This window comes from Schistocerca serialis, chromosome 2 (genome assembly GCF_023864345.2).
Source record: "Schistocerca serialis cubense isolate TAMUIC-IGC-003099 chromosome 2, iqSchSeri2.2, whole genome shotgun sequence".
NCBI classification, from domain to species: Eukaryota; Metazoa; Arthropoda; class Insecta; order Orthoptera; family Acrididae; genus Schistocerca; species Schistocerca serialis.
Window position 1 is genome coordinate 127645330 of NC_064639.1, and position 23175 is coordinate 127668504.

The 23175-nt window shown below is 39.0% G+C and overlaps 1 protein-coding gene across 1 annotated transcript in view; it reads right to left on the reverse strand.

Annotated features, from left to right (window-relative positions):
- Positions 1-20060: 20060 nt before the first annotated feature.
- The window catches only part of LOC126455461 (lysozyme 2-like), a 108161-nt gene continuing 105046 nt past the window's right edge, over positions 20061-23175 (reverse strand). The window contains exons 3-4 of the mRNA XM_050091210.1: positions 22327-22400; positions 20061-21285 (exon numbers count right to left, since the gene is read on the reverse strand). Of these exons, the coding sequence (XP_049947167.1) occupies positions 21136-21285; positions 22327-22400 (224 nt within the window). The 3' untranslated portion in view covers positions 20061-21135. The remainder of the gene's footprint in view (positions 21286-22326; positions 22401-23175) is intronic.

The following is a 23175-nucleotide window of genomic DNA, read 5'->3' on the forward strand; positions in this document are numbered from 1 at the left end:
TTAACGTAGCTCACTGCACAGCAGACGTGATGCAGATGGCAGTTACGACAATACTGACACGAATGCTATTTTATTCACAAAACTGTTCAAAATTGCATGAAGTGAACTGTGGTCCATCATCTACACAAGTACTTCTGGCAAACTGTCTATGCAAAATATGGAGGGCAACACCTGAATGGTGCTATGTGATGAGGTAGAAGCCATAGGCACCACGAATGGAACTTGCTGAAAGAGTCTACCACTACGAGCCAACAAGTGTTCCAAAATGGTCCTGCAAAGTCTATGTGCACTCATTGCCATGGGGATTGAATCTTAGGCCAAGCTGAGAATGTCTGTGTTGGAGTGGATAGGTTTTCTTTGCATGAGCAACACTGTGATGTCATTTATTCAATATGGGCATCCATGCCCTTCCAAGAACATTGCCATCATGCTAATTGTTTAGTGTGGACAATTCCTCCATGTCCTTGGTGGAGAAATCGCAACACATCCTTTCACAGCACTTTGGGAATAAGCACATGTGATTGTCCACTTTTATTTTGAACTAGAATCACACTCTGTTGAGCTGAAAGGTTATGCCAACGTGCAAAATGTGGGCACACAACTGAGTTCTGTATACTATTCAATGAACGAGGCCGAGATGTGTGAATGTAATGCAACACAATCTTGAGATCTGGGTCTGTTTCCAGTGGCTGTGATATTTTTCTGTAGTGCAAGGGAAAAGATTCCAGCAATTGAGAGTACTGTGTATCAATTTGGCAACAAGATGCAGCAGATGCATCAAAATCAGCATCTGGGTCAGTCGGAGGGCGAGATAAGGGGTCTGGATTGGCATGCTTTGCCATAGGTCTGTATACAATTTCAAACTAATACTGTGAGAGCAACAAAGCCCAATGTTGCAATTTTTTAGCAGTGTGTGTAGGAACTGGCTTTGATGTATGGAACAATGACTGCAATGGATTGTGATCTGTCACCAAACAGAACTTGTGACCAAACAAATAGTGATGAAATTTTGTCACAACATACACAATAGTGAGAGCTTTTTTTTTAATTTGTAAATAATTGCACTGAGTATAAGCTAAACAACTTTGAGGAAAAAGCAATAGGTCTGTCTTGTGCACCAGTTCTGTGCAAAAGCACAGTGCCAATTCTGTAGGAAGAAGTGCCAACTTGCAGAACTACTGGCTTAGTAGGATCAAAATGCACTAAACATCTGTCACTGAGCAAAGCATTTTTGAGTTTCTGAAATGTGTCTTGATACCCTTTGGTCCACATGAAAGGCACATTTTTCTGACACATGCAATCCAATGGAGCTGCACTCTGAGAACATTCGGTATGAACCAAATGAAGTATATCATCCTGCCTAGCACTGACTGCTGTTCAGACACATTGGGAGCAACAGGCAGGTCATGGATTGCAAGCAAATGGGATTGGAGGAGGTGCACACTGACTTTATCACACGACCTAAGTACTGGAGTTCTGTCTGAAAGAAGTCACACTTTTCTTGATGATACTTGAGTCCTGCTTCTGACAACACTTGAAGAAGAGTACGCAAACTGGCAATGTGTTCCTCTGGCATATGACCTGAGACAACAATATTGTCTAGTTAGTTTGAACAAAATGGCACTTTTGCAATCAGCTTTTCCAAGTAATGTTGAAAAATGGTGGGTACAGAAGCACTGTCAAAGGGTAAACGCAAATACTTGAACAGTCGTAAGTGGGTATTTACAACAAACACTTTCTGTGATTCTTCATCCAATGGAATTTGCAAGTAGGCACCACGCAAATTTATCTTAGAAAAGTAATGTCCTGCACCAAGCCGTCCTCAAGACAAGGTAACGGATAAGTGTCAACTACTGTCTGTGGGTTGACTGTATACTTGAAATCAACACGAATAAAAATGCGACCAAAAGGCTTAGGCAACAAAACAAGAGGGCTTGCCCATAGAGTAGCTTGAATGGAAGCAATTACACCATTATGTTGCAATTCTTTGAATACACTGGCTACTTTGTTTCTTAAAGCAATTGGAATGGAACAGATCCAGAAAAACTTAGGCTGTGCATTGTTTTTCAGTGTAACATGCACTACAAAATTATTAGCTTTTCCCATTCCTTCTGTAAATAGTTCAGGAAATTCTTGAAGGAAGCCACCAGCTACACTGTCTTTTGGTTCAAAAGCAGACACTGAAAGAACAGTGTCTTGGATGCTAAGTGCAAACAAGTCCAAATACGTACTCACTGTCTCTTGATTTCAACACAGTAAAAGCCGCTGTCCTAGTGTGGGATTTGTAAGTGGCAGGGAAACTACAATGTCCAAACACTGGAATTTCCTGTCTGCTGTAAGCAGTGAGGTGCTTGCTAGATTTAGAAAAGTGTGGTGAGTCTAACTGTTCGTATGTGGTACAATTAAGCAAAATTATTGAGGCACCTGTATCTAACTGAAAGTTCACATGTTGGCCAGCAATTTGTAATGTGAGAAATTGTTTGTTATAATGTTATTGTACAGCACTAGAGTGAGAAGGAGGCAGAACCTTAATCTTACTTTTGTCAGAACCTGTTGCAGGTTTGAAAACACAGTGTTCACTTTATGTACACAAGCCTGTTTTTTATGGGAGCAGACAAAGTTGACGTTTTTGTGCCATTGCAAACAAACGGCTTGGATATGGCCTTTTTTTCCTCATGTGTAACACATTGCGTCATGTGATGGGCAATCCTGTCTTTTATGGTGAGCAAAACATCTAGGGTAAGACTTCAGTAAATTCACAGGCCTGTTTACATGTCTGTGTAGCTGTCCATGCAGCTGTGTATACGCTCATTGTTGTGGCTGTGAAGAAGGGGCAACTTGACCCAGCAAATTGAGGCCTGTACAAACTAATCAGCTGCTGTGGCACCCGTATCATATTGCTCTAAGATCTGCAATACCTGGGGAAGTGATGAATCAGAGTACTTTAAGATTTGTTCCCATATTCTACTATCTGGGAATTGAATGTTTTGCATCAAGTACAATTAAATCACTGTAAAAGTTGCCACAACTACACTTAAATTTACACTTCCTAGTTAATTCTGTGTACCATTGACTATATGTCTGTTCAGGCTTTTTCTGCAAGCAAAAGAACTGATATCTAGATGCAACTACTTGGACTTGCTGGTCTTAGTATTGAGTTAATGCAGCAATTACTTGGTCATAGACAAGTTCATCGAGAGACAAAGTTGGAAATAGTTCTTATATTAAGCTGAACACTGGGAACCCTACAATCGAAAGAAAGTATTGTAACTTTTGCAGTACCTTGAACACGATGAACTTGACAGTGTGCTTGGAACTGAGTCAGGTATTTAATCCATTCCTCCTCTGGTTCCTTAAATTGCTGGAACATTGGTATACTGGTTGGTGGCACTTCTTGGGCGGTTTGGTTGGTCAGCTAAGGTTGTACAGCCGATGCAGCTTGTGCAGCCAGTAGTTGTTGTATTGTCACCAGTAAGGTAGCAATTTGTTGGTTCTGAAACTGAAAAACTTGTGTTAGATCCATCACATTGGCCATTTGTGGCTGAGGTGCAGGGGCAAGATGTGGAGGGGGTGGGGAATTCATGGTTTACACAAATATGTTGTATCAAAAAGCAAGCAAAGCCTCTGAAAAGAGAAATTTGGTTAGTTTTGTGGTTCCCCTCCTGGAATACATGGAAGAACACAACAACAAATTAGCAAATAGAAACACTTGAACACCATCACCTCTGCAAGCTAAAACACAGGAGAAGCAAGCAAAATCTTCAGCCAAGTTGATTATCTTCGACTGCCACTGAATTATCCTTGTTCGCCACTGTAAGGTTGTGTACCACGAGGAAGCAAGGGAGAGGACATTGTTATGGGTGTGTGGTACACTCGTTCTACAACAAAAATGCACAAATGGATTAATACAGTTATTTATTTACATGAAATGGAAACACTTACTAAACTTGAATAGAGTCCATGTTTTGTGGTACAAGCTCATCAGTGATAGTCCTCTTGAAAACTGATGTAATGCCAATATCAGTAATCTTGCTGTTACAAACTTTAGTTCCTCATTGCTAATAAAGTACAGTTCTGATTGAGATAAAGTAGTCCTACTATAGTCACTCATCTGGTTGCTATGTATTATCATGGCCTGTGATGAATTAAACCTGCCCTGCGAGTAAACTGACGACACCAAACTGGATGATTGAGTGAGGCCCACCGGCCAGTGGTGGTGGCCTAAATACATGCTGTCAAGAGGGCATTGACGGCATGTTGTTTGTGGGTGTGTGCCTGGCCTCTCTCACGATAGGCGAGCTTGATCCAGTGTCTACTAATCGATCTTCATCTTTGCTGACCGGTGTGCCACCACTTGGTTAATAGATATTTTTATCAACTCAATTATATTATATTTTTGTGTGCAATTTACATGTTACTGTTATTACTGAATGTTGACAATTTTACCCAGATATTTTATGCATACCTCACACTGCCAGTATAAATAAATTTACAATGGCCAAAATGAAAGCAGCTGTATCCGCTGTAGATCTTAGATGCAAGTTGTGATGCTGTGTTAACACCTTGGCTGTTGCTGGACACCATTAGCTTAGACCGGGGGTCCACCACATCAGGGGGAAACTTCCATGCACAAAGGTGTACAGACAGTGATGAACTTGCCTCTAAGTGTCACAAAAATGTTATTTGTTAGTTTTACTAATACTAGGGAAATCTGAAATAAATAATCATTACATTTCCCTCAGACATATTCTTTTTGCATGCAGAATAAATGCATTTTAAAAAGAATACAGAGGGTGTCGGATTGAATGCTCAACTTTGCATGTACTCTAAATTTCATTTACTAGTAGACCATGAGGAGATACAGCACAGGAACAGTTTCAGTAGAAGGCAACAGTTTCTTCACATTTTTCTGCACCCTGCAGTCTAGCTATTTTGTGCAAATGACAGGACACTTTGGTTTCTGAGTATTAGATTTCTGGAGGCTGGCAAGTTTATTGTCATCTTAAGTGAATACCGCAGACGTAATAGCTGAAATAGCCAACTAGTGACCTTTTTTTTTTCTTTCTGTATGTTATTGCTTTTATTTATGTTTACATCAGCCTTATATAGGAAGAAGATTAGCTTTTAGTATAATATTTATTTATTCATCATTTAATTCTTGTTTAGAATGATGCTGGATACTTCAGTGTATATTTACAGTTGTAGGGTAAATCACAGTTTGAGAACTTCAATTATTTTACAGTAGACTTATATACACATTGCTCAAAATTTCAGGGGAAACTTGTATCAACATCTGGTATGGTAAATCTATTTTGATACAATCTGTGGTATTATTGCATAGCCTGAGATCTTCGCTTTCAGTGTTTGTGGCAACTAAAGTCATTCACATTCTGCCACATGTGTTATGCATTGCAGTATCAGGTGGCCCCTCAGAAGGAAGCAAGTACTGGTTTCCCAGTGTTCTCTAGTGAGTTATACAGACAGAATTTGTCATTTGGGGACATAGTATTCAACTAAGAGCCAGCAATAAGACATCTTAATGCAGTGAGTGTTGCAAGGGCAGTCTGTTTGATTCAAGAGGAATGGGCTTTCTGTTGTGTTACTGCAGATGCCAATGTTTCTCCAGCTGTCATCTATTAGGATGTGAACATGTTTCAGGGAGACAGGTCAGTATACAAAGCAAACTGGACAAGGTCATGTGAAGATCGATATCTGACAATCTCTGCACTGCAGTGTTGTATGGCTACCACCAGAGCACTGCAAGATGATTTCAGAAGGGTAACTGGAGCTGCTGTGTCTGATTAGACTACAAAGAAAAGGTTACAAGAAAGCATGACTTTATAACCCAGAAATCCTATTCGATTTTTCCTCTTGACACAACACCACCTCACAGCTTGTCTTGATGTCAGCTGTTCCCATGTCAACTGTCAACTTTGTCACAGGTGAAATGTGTTATTCACAGAAAAGTTCAGATTTCTTTGACATAAGATGATAGCCCTGTTAATGTGGAGATGATGTGCTAAGTGGTACCTGACAAATGTTGTTCAAGAGCTCGACAGATTCAGCCAAGGTTCTGTTGTTGTGTGGGGAGGCATCAGTGTTGAAAGCCGTGTGGATCTTGTCATTGTCCATGATCACCTTACTTAGGCAGTACATAAGACATATCCTGCAGGACAACATGGTGGCTGCTGCGTATTGTGGTGACCTTAAATTCCTTTTCATGCATGATAATGCCAGGTCCCTTGTGACAGGCATCACCAGCAACGTCTTGCGAAACCTGGACATGGAAGTAATGGAATAGCCAGCAGTGAGTCCTGACCTAAACCCCATAAGCATGTGTGGGACATGCTTTACAGGCATGGTTGAGGTCCTCATGTTCCATCACAGATTCTCCAAGAAGTCTCAATGGTTCTCATTGAAGAATGGGGATGGACATCACAGAGTGACCTCCGTAGATTCAGACAGAGCATGGCACACAGTTGTCAGATGGTGATAAATACTAATGAAGAGCATACACATTATTGAAGCTCTCAGAGTCTAATGTAAAGCCCTCAGGATGATGGAATGAATAATTGTTTCCACATCAATTTCAACACCTGTCAGACACATGTTTTCTTGTGATGTTTTGTTGTGTACTTCATTTGTGAAGGATAAGGGTATAATTAACTAACATACCCTTGCAGACATCCAAAATCATGTTCCCTCAATTCTTTTGGACAGTGTACATATATGTATAAATAACAAATGAAAACATAGTCAAAACAAAAACTTTATTACTAATTTAATTTACTTGATATAGACACACAGTTTCACTTTCTGCTGTGATGCATAACTGTCAATCAGACATACAAAAAATTTCATGTGTTCTTTTCACTGACACAGTATATGTAACATATTTCTCTGGACGTTGCCTTAGTACAACAATTCTAGTTCTTTTGGACTACTGTGAAAATATTCATTAACACTGTACAGGCATGCTGTTTTCAAATACACTTAGTTTTATTTTGAAGACTGGTAGTGCTTTTACATTTTTAAATTGCCTGGTAGTTCATGGGTTTGGCTGGGTCTTTATCAGCTGGTTATAGTCAGACACTGCTGCTGTGATAACAATCTTTGACTCTTGTGCTGTAATTTTGCAGTTCCCTGATTAGCATTTGTGCACAATTTAATTGTAGATACATAACATACATAGAGAAAATGGTCAAAATTTTAAAGGCTTTGAATTAAATTTTTTCAGTTTTACAGCATGCTCTTGGTGATAGCCATCTAATACATCTGACTGCACTCACTCCTCCCCCTCTATTTTTTCAGCTTCAGCAGTGACTCTACATGGTATACAGTCACTGTGAAGAAACTTCTAAAGAAACAGTGACTACTGAATAAAAAGTGTAAAACAAAGCATAGGGCTATAGACAGAAAGATGCTGAATGAAATGCATTTGGCTGTCAAGAGAGCAAGGGATGAAGCTTTCAGTGACTAACATAGTAGAATTTTGTCAAATTATCTTCCACAAAACCTGAAGAAATTCTAGTTGTATGTAAAGGCTGTTAGTGGTACTAAAGTTAGTGTTCAGTCACTCACAGAGGAGACAGGAACTGTTATTGAGAGTAGCAGAGCAAAAGCAGAAATGTTTAACTCCACTTTAAAATGTTCCTTTACAAAGGAAAACCGAGGATAATTGCCCAAATTTAATACTCATACCAGTGAAAAGATGAGTGAAGTAAGTGTTAGTGTCAGTGGAAACAGCTGAAGTCATTAAAACAGGACAAAGCTCCAGGGCCTGATGGAATCCTTATCCGATTCTTCCCTCAAATGAAAAACCAAACCTAGTAGTTGGAAGAAGGCACAGGTCATAACCATTTGCAAACAAGAGTTGTAGAAATGATTCACACAACTGTCATCCATTATTCTTGACATCTGTTTGTTGTAAAATCTTTGAACAATTTCTGAGCTCAAACGTAATGAGATATCTCAGACAGAATGACCTCCTCTCTGCCAACCCAGATTCCAAAAACATTGATCATTTGAAAACCAACTCTCACTTTTCTAACATGACATACTGCTTTGGTTCAAGGCAGTCAGAGATGCATTATTTCTTGACTTTAAAAAAGCATTTGACTCAGTATCACATCTATGCTTATAGTCAAAAGTTCGATCATAGGGGGTAACAAGCCAAATTTATGACTGGATTGAGGACTTATCGGTAGGGTGGACACAGCGAGTTATGTCAGATGGAGAGTTATTGACAGATATGAAAGTAGCTTTATGTGTGGCCCAGGGAGGTGTGTTGGGACCCTTGCTGTTCATGTTATCTATTAATGACCTTGCAGACAATATTAATAGTAACCTCAGACTTTTTACAGATGGTACAGTTATCTATAATGAAGTCCTGTCTGAAAGAAGCTCCATAAATATTCTGTCAGATATTGATAAGCTTTCAAAATGGCGCAAAAATTGGCAGCTTGCTTCAAATGTTCAGGCAAAATTGTGCAATCCACAAGACAAAAAAGGTGTAGTGCACTATGACTATGGTATCGATGAATCATGGGTGGAATCACTCAACCCATACAAATACCTGGGCGTAACCTTTGTATGAATATGAAATGGAATGCTCACATAGGCTCAGTCATGGATAAAGTAGGTGGTAGACTTCAGTTTGTTGGTAGAATACTGGAGAAATGCAATCAATTTGCAAAGGAGATTGCTTACAAATCACTCACACAACTCATCCTATAACATTGCTCAAGTGTTTGAGACCAGTACCAAATAGGACTTCTACAGAGAAGGGCAGCATGAATATTGATCTATGGGAGGGTGTCACAAAACTGAACTGGCAGTCTCTTGAAGATAGATGTAAACTATCCTGAGAAAACCTATTTACAAAGTCTCAAGAACCGGCATGCAATGCTTATGCTAGGGATATACTAAAATCCCCTACGCATTGCTCCCATAGTGACCTTGGGACAAGATTAGATTAACTGCAACGTACATAAAGGCTTTTAAACAATCATTCTTCCTGTGCTCCATGTGTGAATTGGATGGGAAAAAAACCTAATAACTAGTGCAGTGGAATGTACTCTCTGCCATGCAGTTCACAATGGTTTTCGGAGTATAAATGTAGTCTGTTTATATCCTCATTTGTGCCCTACCCCATTTTATTATGCAGTACATTAAATGTGGATGAATTATTCCATAGTACACATTCAATGGTGTATCTACATCAACTGTGTGGAGCCTTTTCTTCATTAAAAATACAGTACACTGCTGCTTATTGTTGAGCAGATCTTGTCTATATGATTTTCCCCAGGTAATAAAGATGTCTATTGTGAATCCCAGAAACTTGTCGCTATGAAATGAAATGAAATGTCGCGTTGTGAGGGCACCCCGGCGGGTAGTCCTTATCACCTGGTACAAGTCTTTTGAGGTGACGCCACTTTGGCAACTAGTGCATCGATGAGGGTGAAGATGACACAAACAGCCAGTGGAGAAAATATCCAGCCCAGCTGTGAATTGAACCCAGGCCTCTTGGCATGACAAACCAGCACACTGTCCACTCAGCTATGGTGGCGGACACTTGTTGCTATCAACTTCCAGTATTATTCATTATTCTCTTTACAAGTATTGCCCTGTATGTTGTTTCTTTTTATTTATAAGTAGATTGTTTCCACTTAAATACAAGGGTAATCCCAAGAGTAAGGTCTCCTATTTTTTTATAAGTACAGAACTCTATTTGTGAGGCAGTTGGTCACACTGTTATGAAGAGTGCTTCACGTGCTGTGTGTAAACATGCGCACGCCACGCTGATGCGCTCAGTCTTGGCTTGGCAGCTGTTGAGAATGGAGCTCCCGCTGGATGTTACCGCCAAGTGCAAATTGTGCACACTTGTTCAGTTTTTAATGCAAAGGGCACTGCGACAATTGAAATCAGCCAATTGATGGAAGTGTATGGTGAGTCGTACACAGATGTCAAAAATGTTTGTAAGTGGTGTGTTCACTATGAACACACGAGCAGGAGACCTTCAATTTCTGTTGAAGGTTGAGCAAAGCGTGCTTGAAGATCGGTGTATCAGCCTGGAGGATCTCTGCACATTGGTTCCTGAGGTTTCCTGAAGCACTGCTCACAGAATTTTAATGGAAACATTGAACTACTAAAAGGTGTGTGCAAGATGCCACACATGCTGACTGAGGACTACATGCAGCAACGAGTTGATGCTTCCCGCGTATTTCTTCACCGCCTTGCAGCCGAACAAGACAACTTTTTGGGCTCAATTGTCACAGGTGACGAAACCTGGGCATACCACTTTACACCTGAGACCAAGCAACAATCACGCCACTGGCGGCATCCTTCTTCACCAATGCCACGGAAATTCAAACAAACACAGCCTGCCAGTAAAGTCACAACAACCGTTTTTTGGGATCAGAAAGGGGTATTGTTGGTCGACTTTATGCCCGCTGGGACCACAATTAACGCTGGCAGCTACTGTGAGACTCTGTAAAATCTCAAATGGGCAATTCAGAACCGGAGAAGAGGAATGTTGAGCAAGGGCATACACATTCTCCATGACAACGTTCGCCCACACATCACTCGGCAAATCGTTGCTCTCCTGCAACAGTTTCAGTGAAACATAATCACCCACTCACCCTATAGTCCTGACTTGGTGCCCAGTGACTATCACCTGTTCCATAAGTTAAAAGATCATTTGGCCAGAAAGCGGTTCAGCTCCAACGACGACATTAAAGAAAATGTTCATAACTTTCTGAACAGCATGGCGGCAAGTTGGTATGACATGTACGTACAAAAACTGCCACAGTGTCTACAAAAATGCATCGACAGAAATGGTGATTATGTCGAAAAATAGCTAAATGTTCAAGCTGTAAACTGATGTAAACCACTGTACAAATAAACAGGTCTATGTACTTATAAAAAATAGGAGACTTTACTTTTGGGATTACCCTCATATTAATTTGCCCTTTCTACGTCCATGATAGTTTCTAATTTCTAAATTATGTATTGAGTTTATACGTAGGCCTACTGTGAGTGTTGTATCATCTGCATAGATTATTGTATTTTCTTTTGCATTATAATTCACATAAAGTATAAATATTAGTAGACCGAATGACAAGCCTTGTGTTGTTCCATCCTTTACCACTTGAAAATCGTAATAATAGGTTTCCACCAAATTGTCTACCCTGTGTTTTAATTATATGCATTGTTCTCTGTTTCCTACAAACGATTTTATTAGGCTGGCACCATTGCTTCTGATACCATATACATGTAGTGTATGTAACTACACAAGGTGTAACAAAAAGGCATGGCCAGACTTTCAGGAAACATTTCCAACACATAAAAGAATAAAATGTAGTATATGAATATGTATCTGGAAATGCTTTATTTCCACGTTAGATCTCATTTTCTACTTGTCTCCATAATCACATTAATCATGGGAAACATATAGGTACACAGCATTACATGAAATGTTTTCTTACATGAAATGCTCATAATACCCTCTTGGTTACATTTTGGTTAGAATGTATAGCAAGTTGTAATTCTTAGGTCCACTGCCGGTGTTTGTTGTTCCAATGGAACAGAGATAATGTTGACATGTGACTCACTTCACTATGTATGTTGATGTGTGTTGCTCTACTACACTGCATCAACTGTTTAGTGTTCAAAGCAGACTTGACTTCCAATGCAGTGCAATGGAAGTGTACTCAAATGTGGAACTGATAGATGCCCATTTGCTGTTTGGATTAGCAGATGGTAATGCTCATATTGAGAGAGATTTTCAGAATGAGTGCCTGTACGGGAGGATGTTTGAAACAATTGAGCATCATCTTAAGGAGCATGGGACATTTAAGTTTACTAACCATGACTGCGAGAAGCCTAGAATGACAAGGACACTTCATCTGGAGGAGGAACTACTTTCTGTATTTGACGACAACCCTAGTGTAAGCAAAAGACAATTAACTGCAACAAGTAATGTTGTCTGGAGAGTGCTACACGAGAACCAGCTGCGTCTGTACCATGTACAGTGTGTGCAGGCACTATCGGCAGCTGATTTTCCTGCAAGGGTACAACTTTGCAAATGGTTCATTCAACATTGTGTCAACCCTCACTTTAGTGCAATGTTCTGTTCATGTATGAGACTTTGCTTCAGCATGATCAGATTGTAACTTTTCACAATCAGCAAGTATGACCTGTCCAGAATCCTTGAAACACTGTGCAATCGCATCATCAGCAAAAATTTTCTGTCAATGTTTGGGCTGGCATTGTTGATGACTTTTTGTTAGGGTCTTGTGTACTTCCACCCAGGCTCAACAGAGAAACTTACCGTGCTTTCTTAGAGAATACTCTACCTGCTCTGCTGGAACATGTGCCTTTATGAGTACAACAAAACATGCACAGTGGATCTCCTCATTTTGTGTTAATGTTTGTAGGTCTTTAAATCAGGGTTGCAATGCAATGGCAGGTTGATGCATGTATGTATGCTAACGGAGAGCATTTTGAACATTTCATTTCAGTCTATGTTTCATACTATGTTGATATGTTCTCTTCCTATGTGTTTCTCATGATTAATGTGAAGAGTTGTAGAAACTGAGCTCTAACATGGAAATAAAGCGTTTCTGGATACAACATATTTTCTTCCTCTCTGTGTGAGAACTGTTTACTGAAAGTTTGGCCGTACTTCCACCCAGGCTCAACAGAGAAACTTACCGTGCTTTCTTAGAGAATACTCTACCTGCTCTGCTGGAACATGTGCCTTTATGAGTACAACAAAACATGCACAGTGGATCTCCTCATTTTGTGTTAATGTTTGTAGGTCTTTAAATCAGGGTTGCAATGCAATGGCAGGTTGATGCATGTATGTATGCTAACGGAGAGCATTTTGAACATTTCATTTCAGTCTATGTTTCATACTATGTTGATATGTTCTCTTCCTATGTGTTTCTCATGATTAATGTGAAGAGTTGTAGAAACTGAGCTCTAACATGGAAATAAAGCGTTTCTGGATACAACATATTTTCTTCCTCTCTGTGTGAGAACTGTTTACTGAAAGTTTGGCCGTACCTTTTTTGTTACACCCTGTGTGTTGTGGAGCTTGCTACTGCTGTTTTGTAGACTTAACTGTCCTAAAGCTGTGCTGTGCTTCATCCAGGATATTTTGTTTTTCTTTGAATTTTATTACTCTGTTTGTAATAGCTGTTTCTACAATTTTTGACAAGGTGAGTGTGATTGTTATAAGTGTATAGGTTCCAGAATCCCCCTTGCCACAACCTATTTAAATAGGTACTATATTACTCTTTTTTTCAGACATACTGGGAACAAACACCTGTCCATTCCAGGTTTACTGGGAATGTCAGAGGCTTTGCCAGGTAATGTGAGCAGTGTGTGATTAGTTTCACAAATATTCCATATATGCCCTCTGTATCTTCATTTTTCAGTGTTCTGACCATAATTGTAATACTTCATTTTGTTTCATTAGTTTCTGAACTGTAATTATATAATACTGATGTAAGTGGAACATACTTCATGAGGGTCAATCAGTTTCTACCATTGTCCAACAATTAGGAATATTATTTTCTAACTTCCTGTCTCATTTGATTCATTCTTGTTTGTATTTATGTGTGACCAATAGAAACGCAGGGTGTTTATAAATGATTGATGCAGTTCTAAAAATTAATAATAAATTGATTTATTACTGTATGTTGGCCAACCTTATAGCACAAAAAAGTGACAGCTGTTCAAGTTTCTGATGCATTAATCGCAATCCTTCAATATGTGCACCCTTGGTGCACAGGCATAGGAAGGAAGAGGGGGATTTATCATGCCCCAGGCACCACTTACAGAGGGACGCCAAATGGTCTCGAAGGCAAACAAGATTTTCTGGAAAGTAAATTGTTATTAGAATAAGTTCTATATATTACACTACTACATGTGTTTCTGGAGTGAGGAGGGTGCCAATAAAATGTATTATCATAACCCACGCACCGAGGAGCGGCGTGAGTCACCAACAAAGTGTCATGCGCCAGGTGCAAGTTATGTTTGCTGTGCCATTGTCTTGATCACAAACATCTACATGGTAATAAAATTATTCACGTACTCAGAATAGCATGTCACCTGTTATGGTCTGCGGTACATGCTTCATCAGATCAGATACTTCCTAAAGGGACACAGACATAGATGGCACATAAACTCAGTCTTTCTCAAATACCCACAGAAAGAAATCAAAGAGTGTTAAATCCAGTGAATGAGGTGACTGGGGAAGGAGGAGGTTGTGAGCTATTGCAGCAAATCTAATCCAGCATTGGTGAAAAACACAATTAAGAAGCTTTTGTACATTCTTGTGAAAATGTGGCGGAGCACTGTCCAGTTGCAAAATGTTATGTGTGTTCACCTTGCCACGTACATGGAAAGTGCCTTCATCACAGAAGATGAGTCATTCTACAAAACCAGCATCCTCCATTTGTAACTGCAGCTCTTCGCAAAAGTCATGTCTTTTCATTTTGTCTGCTGGTGTGAGGCCCTACACTAATTCCATTTCATAAAGTTTATATTGTGCAGCACCTTCCACACCATAATCTTTGGCATGAGCGATTTCCTGGTTGATTTACTAAGTGACTTTCAAGGACTTTGGTGGAATGCCTCATCCACTCTTTCGAATCTTGCATCAGGCACACGGGGATGACTAGAAGCCTTCCCCTTACAACCTTACAAAGGCATCTGATTTCCATGAACTGTTGGCACCACCTACCTTTGTTATTCTTATGTGGTGTACCTTCCAAAACTGTGTACAAAACTTTCACTGCACTTTAACCAAAGATCTGGACACCTCAAAATGGGGTACACAGAAAGCCTTTCCCTGTCGGATGCCATCTTGGAAACAGATGTTATGCCAGCACAGTAAGCATGACAAGTGAACAGTGGATAGTGCATCTTAAACTTGGATAGTTGCTGTTGCTTATGCCATAAGGTTTTACAAGTAATTTTTAAAACCACACCATTTCATTCATGTTGTTGTTGAGCCTTGGTGGGCCGGCCAGTAGTATCTCTGACATGAGTACAATTGATTTCCTTGTACAGAGGTTTGTCTTGGGGCTTGGGCTGGCTCGGGATATAAGCGAGTGTCGACTGCGAGTAAGGGGTGGCAGTTATCACATAGTTATACTGGAGGCGGTGGGAGTTGGCCACTGCTGTGCGTTCTCTGACAACCTCGTGAGCTGTGGGTGTGCCTGCTTCCTTGGAGGGACATGCTGTTAAGGTATTGCGAAGTGATGGTCTGACATCTTCACAAAATCACCCCAGCATCGAGACACCCAGTTAAGTACTCTGTAATTACTAAGAGTGCTTAATTAACTGTGATCGTGATTGCTCTTGGTATAGTAAGACGTTGCCAGACGCGGGATGTTATGTGTGTTCAATTTCATTTGATGCCTGTTACTAAGCGTGTGCTCTGCTTCAGCATAATATTGATGTGTTTGCAGAATGTAGTTCATTAGCTATTATTAGCAAGTGTTTAATTTGCTTACAATATTACTTAATCCATGTCAATATGTCCTCTGTGGGCAATCTGAGTTTTTATTTCTAAAGGTTACCGTGTTGAGCTTTTCAGGCCCACTTAAGGTGGCCAATATGTGTGTCATTAAGTCCTAGTGAGTATCAGTTCTCATGAGCCAGTTCATGTCCCACTCTTAGTGTTTGTTCATCAGGTACTGTTTCACTTAAAGAAAGGACTTGCAAGTGAAATTAGTTGTTGTTTAGCCTTGATTTTCTAGTATTAATTTACTGGTCATTGAATGTTGTTGTTGTTGTTGTTGTTGTTGTCTTCAGTCCTGACACTGCTTCTTCATCTCCAAGTAACTACTGCAACCAACATCCTTCTGAATCTGCTTAGTGTATTCATCTCTTGGTCTCCCTTGGCAGATTTTACCCTTACATGCTGCCCTCCAGTACTAAATTGGTTATCCCTTGATGCCTCAGAACATGTCCTACCAACCAATCCCTTCTTATAGTCAAGTTGTGCCACAAATTACTCTTCTCCCCAGTTCGATTCAGTACCTCACCACTAGTTATGTGATCTACCAATCTGATCTTCAGCATTCTTCTGTAGCACCACATTCTGAAGGCTTCTATTCTCTTCTTGACTAAACTATTTATCATCTATGTTTCACTCCCATACACGGCTATACTCCATACAAATACAGGGTGTCCCACTCAAACCTCCCTGATTTCAGGGACCCAGGAGAGAAAAACCACAGCAGATACAACAATAAAAAATGCACCACATTGTAGAGCACCTCAAATAATTTATATTTCCCTGTCAGAGTGCCAAGTATCATCACCAGAATGCAGCATGAAGCAAAAATGGTGACTTCACAGCTGCACGTGCAAGCAGTGGTTTGCAGAAACAAAATTGTTGATTACTGTGCAAAGAAATTTTCGTCGTATGTATGAATGTGATTCATCTGATGTGAAAATAATTAAGGAATGGTATAGGAAGTTTCTGGCGACAGGCAGTGTTCTGAAATATTCTGGCGGTACATGTTACAGAGTTTCAGATAAAATAGCAGAGGACGCTAGACAAATGTTTCTTAGAAGCCCACGTAAGTCAATTCATCAAGCATCTAGGCAACTTGATGTACCACAATCAACATTGCATCGCGTAGTTCACCAGCATTTTCATATGTGTGCTTACAAAGTGCAAATTTGCAACATCTGATGCTGAAAGACAAACCATGCGGACGACAATTCGCTGGGGATATGCTGCAGCCTATTTATATGGATGCCAGCTTCCTGGAAAGATGTTTATTCTCAGATGAGGCAACCTTTCATCAATCAGGAAGGGTTAATAGGCATAATGTTCGGATTTGGTGTTCACAAAATCTGCACGTTGTCACTGAACATGTTCATGATAGCCCTAAACTAAACGTCTGGTGCAGGTTAATGCATGACAGGATTGTTGGACTGTTCTTCTCTGCAGAACAATCAGTGAATGGGTCAGTGTATCTGGACATGTTGCAGTAGTTTGTGTTGCCTCAGATACAATACTTGCAATCCAACATCATTTTTCAACAAGATGGAGCTCCTCCGCATTGGTCAATGGCTGTTTGCAAGTTCCTGAATAGGAAATTTTTCAATTGTTGGATCGGAATCGGAGGACCCATTGCCTGGCCACCACATTCACCCAACATTACGCCACTTTGATTTCTTCATGTGGGGATTCATGAAGGACCACATGTATGTGACCAAAGTGAACGATATTTCTACATTGTGACATCATATCACTAACACTATTGCAACAATAACAGAGGAAATGTTACAAAGAACTTTGCAAGAAATTGAATATAGAATCGATATTCTTCATGCTACAAATGGTTCATATGTAGAGGTGTATTGATGATAAATAAATAAATTCTTTGAGATATTCTACAATGTGGTGCATTTTTTATTGTCGTATATACTGTAGTTTTTTTCCTGCATCTTTGAAATCAGGGACGTTAGTGTGGGACACCCTGTACTTTCAGAAAAGACTTGCTGACACTTAAATCTATACTCAGTCTCAACAGATTTCTCTTCTTTAGAAATGCTTTCCTTGTCATCACCAGTCTACACTTTATATGCTCTCTACTTCGTCCACTGTCGGTTATTTTGCTCCCCAAATAGCAAAATTATTCTACTTCTTTAAGAGTCATTTCTTAATCTAATTCACTCGGCGTCACCTGATTTAATTCAACTACATTCCATTATCCTCGTATTACCTTTGTTGATGTTCATCTTATATCCTCCTTTCAAGACACTGTCCATCCCGTTCAACTGCTCTTCCAGGTCCTTTGTTGTCTCTGACAGAGTTACGATGTCATCTGCAAACCTCAAAGTTTTTATTTATTCTCCCTGGATTTTAATTCCTACTCCAAATTTTTCTTTTGTTTCCTTTACTGCATGCTCAATATACAGATTGAATAACATTGGGGATAGGCTACAACACTGTCTTACTCCCTTCTCAACCACCGCTTTCCTTTCATACCAGTCAACTCCTATAACTGCCATCTGGTTTCTGTACAAATTGTAAATAGCCTTTCACCCCCTGTATTTGAACCCCACCACCTTCAGAATTTGAAAGAGAGTATTCCAGTCAACATTGTCAAAAGCTTTCTCTAAGTCTACAAACACTAGAAATGTAGGTTTGCCTTTTCTTAATATATCTTCTAAGATAAGTCGTAGGGTCAGTATTGCCTCACATGTTCCAATATTTCTACAGAATCCAAACTTATCTTCCACAAGGTCAAGTTCTACCAGTTTTTTCATTTGACTGTAAAAAATTCATGTTACTTCATTTTATTTCATTCATAAACACTCTGTATTTGATGAGATTGCAATTTGATGTTTACAGTATCTAGATTTTGCTTGCCTTGTCATCCTACTGTATTCTTTCTTCTTCTGTCACTGATGATGTGAGCATTAGAGACAGATAATCAGTTTAATTTTGTCTGAACAGCAGATCATTGTTTAGCCCAAAAAGGAAATTAATCGGCAGGTGAATTAATTCATTATATCCTCCATCTTGTCCCAAATAAAAATTTTCAAAAAAAAGAAATGACTGCAAGTATCAAATCCATCTTGAAAACAGGCATTATAAATTGCTCTGGCATTTAAAGATGCATAACCTACGGACAAAATGCTGCGAAGAACTAATGAGACTTTCTGAAATGCAGCTGATCTCTTAGTATTCCACATTTATTTCTATGTTGGACCTGTCTGAAATACAGCAGTATCAATTCCCTTGTAGTCAGCCACGGCAGTAGTGGAATTGAAGCAGTAAACAAACAAGTTGGCCAGCTCAACATTTGCACCTCAGTAACATGTCACGTCAACATCATTACAATAACTGCAAATCATAGTGTCAGTGTTAACTGCTTTTCTGAGCTGATTGTTTCCAACTGTGTGAACAGACATTGTGTTTTGTTTTCAGCAAGTTATGTGCAACTATTGTAACAAACATGACCCTGTAACTTCTGCATAACAAAGCAAAAATAGAGCATAAGTATAAAATCCTTCAATATGGGTATCCTTCAATATGGGTATTGACTTACTATTAAGCAAGTATTTTCGAAGCTTTCAAACATTTTGTCAAATATTTATCTTTCTCTACCAGAAACTTCAGCCAGCACCTTCATTAATGAACAGTTATGTTGCCAGTTCTAAGTTCCACTTTTGGTGTTGGCACCTACAGTTTAAGCTCTGGTCTTGTGAAATTTGCACATAAAAGTAAAGTGAAGCCCAGTCTCATTTTTTGATCTTGCAGAGTTTAAGCTCTGAAACTATTGCTAGATATAGTGATGAAAACCCTATGTGAACGGGGTTGTGATGTTGGGCATTCTACAGATCAGTTCTATATGAGTAACTATATAAATTTGTTTTAACAACAGTATTTCATGTAACCTACTGTTGTGTTACATTACAGATTAATTTATTACTAAGTATATTTATATAATGTATTACATAGTATATTGAAGTATGTTTATATAATCAAGTGACTCAACAAACTAAAAATATTCAATGTCAGTTGGAAGTGACATTTCCAAATTACATTGTCAATAAAGTATGGGTGTGTAAGGTATACCTTGTAAAATAATAAAATGGTGTCAATATTTTGTAAAACTGGATATATTAAAAAGAAAGACCATTAACTTACAGATACATCTGTAATAAAAAAGTACAGAAATGATACAGGATTATTGATCTTCACCACAGTTTTCAGGACCATACAAAAGAAATAATAGTCCGAGTAATAATGTAACTTGTAATATTTAGTCTAATTGGAGAGAAAATGCAAAATTTTGCAGGCAATTCCAAGACGGAAACAACAAAGACACAATTCCATCACAGGAATGTGCTTCTGGGTGTCTATGTTTGTGTGTACAAGTGTGTGCTTGCATTAAAAAGAGTAACAACTTTCTGGAAAGCTAGTACAATTTTTGGGCTGCTGTGTGTATCTGTGCACCACCAACACACAATTGCAAGTGACTGGCTGTCTTGCTTCACTTTCATCTGTAAGGACATCACTCAGATCATCAACTTGGTACTTTTTTGCCTATAAATTTCTGTAGCCTTATTTACCTAAAATAGAAAATATATATTTCAATTTGGAATACAGGAATTTGTATCTTCAAGGGTAACACTCACTGAATAGGGAAGGTGTTTGGCAATAGGTAGGAACAGGGAAAGAAGATGAAAGCAACAATTTAGCTTTCAAACTCACATTCCTTTTCAGAATATACAATTTGAAAACTGAAGTAGGCTACAGTGTTCAATGTTTTTATTGTGTGCTTATCTACTTTTCGAAGACTTCGGTGTACAGTAAGCCATTGTCTTACTCATTCCACTTCCACTCCTGCATTCCTGGACAGTGAACAAAATTTTAGGCTACCAGTATGTGAAAACAAAACTGTGTGCTAACTCAGACATGGGACCTTTGTCTTTTGCAGGCAAGTGTTCTACTGTCTGATCCATCAGATCCACTGGGAGGATGAGTTATGAGCCATACTTATAGCTTAGTCAGTAGATCACTTGCTCATGTGACGCAAAGGTCTCCAGGTCAAACTGCTGTCTGGCACACAGTTTTAATGTGCCAGGAAGTTTCAAATCAGGACATACTCAGTGAAAATTCATTTTGCAAATAAAAGTGCATTCCTTCCATGAAACCAGCTAGTTAATGTAACTTTTGCAGGGACATAGTATGCATAATTGTTTCTTAAGTATAAATCAAATGACTTCAGTGTAAACAAAACCTGGTTATTATGTTCCTAGTTTATTATTCTAGAACCAGAATAACAGTTTCATGCTAAATTTTTAAAATTCAAGTAAATACAATTTCCTTACAGACTTAGACAGGTTAAGGGATGAGTATTTACTCCAAAACTGTCCTATTTGCACAAAAATAAATCAAACTTTTTTCCTCTAATTTGTTTTCATATATATTTCTTGTGACACATCCAGGAATTGCCACTCTCTCATACACTCTAATGTCTTACACTAGTTGTTCATAAAGTAGCTGAAGAGTACAGTCCTTACAAAGAATATTATACAAATGTCGGTGGGTAAGAATGATCAAGAATAAGTGTGATCAACAGTTTCTTTTCAACCGTTGAGCTGCTGAAGACTGTCCATGCACTCTCTGAACACCTTATAGTACCCTAGATGTTCCACTGGCAGAGTACACTGATGTCCACCCATGTAATGTATGCGAGCATAATCATCACAGTCCACTCTTCCATCCCAGTTGCAGTCCTGCAACATTATTATTTTTCTTAAATAACAAGCTAATGGTTCATGTAAAGAAAAAAAAAAAAAGAAAGAAAAATAGTGGTGTCTAAACAGCTTACTCTAGACTCACAAGCAGGGTATAGATTTACAAGTTAATGTTTAATCTTTCAGTTTATTTAAATTACAAATAAGTGATACCATACCACTGTCATCATCTTAATTGTACATGTTATGTTCCTTCCAACACAGTATAATGAAACAAAAAAATATTAGTTCTTACAATATCATTTATTTAGGAAGTAAACAAAAAGATGTAATGTTCCAATTTGAACAGAATTTCTGTTGTTAGCTTTTTGTGGTAAAGAAGGTGTGTACATTTCTTAACACATTGACTGCTGCACACTTAGTGATGGATGTTTTACCACCAGAGCAGGCTTTAGGCATCAGTCTGTACTGTGGCCACCGGCAGCTGCACAGCAGTAAACATGTTAAGCAACTAGACAAAAAGTAACATTGAATTCTAGGTCAAGAGAGACTAAATGGTATAGGACATGGAGCAAATATCCACTGTTAATTTCCATCTCATCCTCATTTGCTGTCTGTCTCTTGTGCTGTAATTATAAGTGAGTTTAACATCTAGTCCTTACAATTCCTGCTCTTCTCCAGGCAATGAAGTTTATAGTTACTAAACCTTCAGAGCTGGGTGTCTGTCTTTTACATGTGACTAAGAAGCTAATTTTGTACTTCATGTTGGTAATCTGCAGTCTGAATAATGTTCATTCTGTTACAAAATCAACAAGATAAAACAACATTTGTATGTCATGTACACAAGTCTCACAGTATAGCTTCACAACTGTTGTTTCACAACTATTAACTGTTGTCTGTTGTAAATGTGTAACTGACATTCTTTTTTCAATATAAATTAATTCTGTACATAAAATATTTATATATTTATTTATCTGACTAAAAATAACTTTAAGTTGTCTTATTTTAATATGGCCATAAAGTCAAAACTGAATTGCTCCAAAGAAAGTCAGAAATGTAAAAATATAAACTACATCTTACCTGTGCATATCTACTGAGATACCCTCTAACAGTAGCAGCAGCACAGAAAATATCTGTAACGCAACGATAGTATGCTGGAAAAAAAAAGGCCAAATCATATTACAACCAGTAACACCATATATCGAAAAACATTGTAGTGTTCAAATAGGCCAGTAAATACGAGGTTCACGGGTGGCTCTCCTTTTGATAGTGTATATTTGCCACTTACAACATTACAGTGCAGACAGTCAAGGGGATAGCAGCCATAGGTTAGGGAAATCAGTGCAGAAGGAGCATAAGGTCTGACCAGGATATTGCACAGATTGGTGGGGTAACATGGCGTTAGGTAACTGCACACAAACACAAAAACATTATGTAGAGGTATAGCATGAGACTCACTTATGAAAGTTAAAGGAAATAGAAGACACTCACTGAAAATATTAGGCACTGATTAGAGCATGAGAAATAAACTGTCTCATTCTTCTGGAAACTGTTATTACCTTAAATGATAGATATACAAGACTGTCAAATTATGAGACTGGAGAAACTGAGCAGGTCAGTAAAATTTGTGTCCGAGTGAGGAAGATCACCGATGGAAATACACTCCTGGAAATGGAAAAAAGAACACATTGACACCGGCGTGTCAGACCCACCATACTTGCTCCGGACACTGCGAGAGGGCTGTACAAGCAATGATCACACGCACGGCACAGCGGACACACCAGGAACCGCGGTGTTGGCCGTCGAATGGCGCTAGCTGCGCAGCATTTGTGCACCGCCGCCGTCAGTGTCAGCCAGTTTGCCGTGGCATATGGAGCTCCATCGCAGTCTTTAACACTGGTAGCATGCCGCGACAGCGTGGACGTGAAC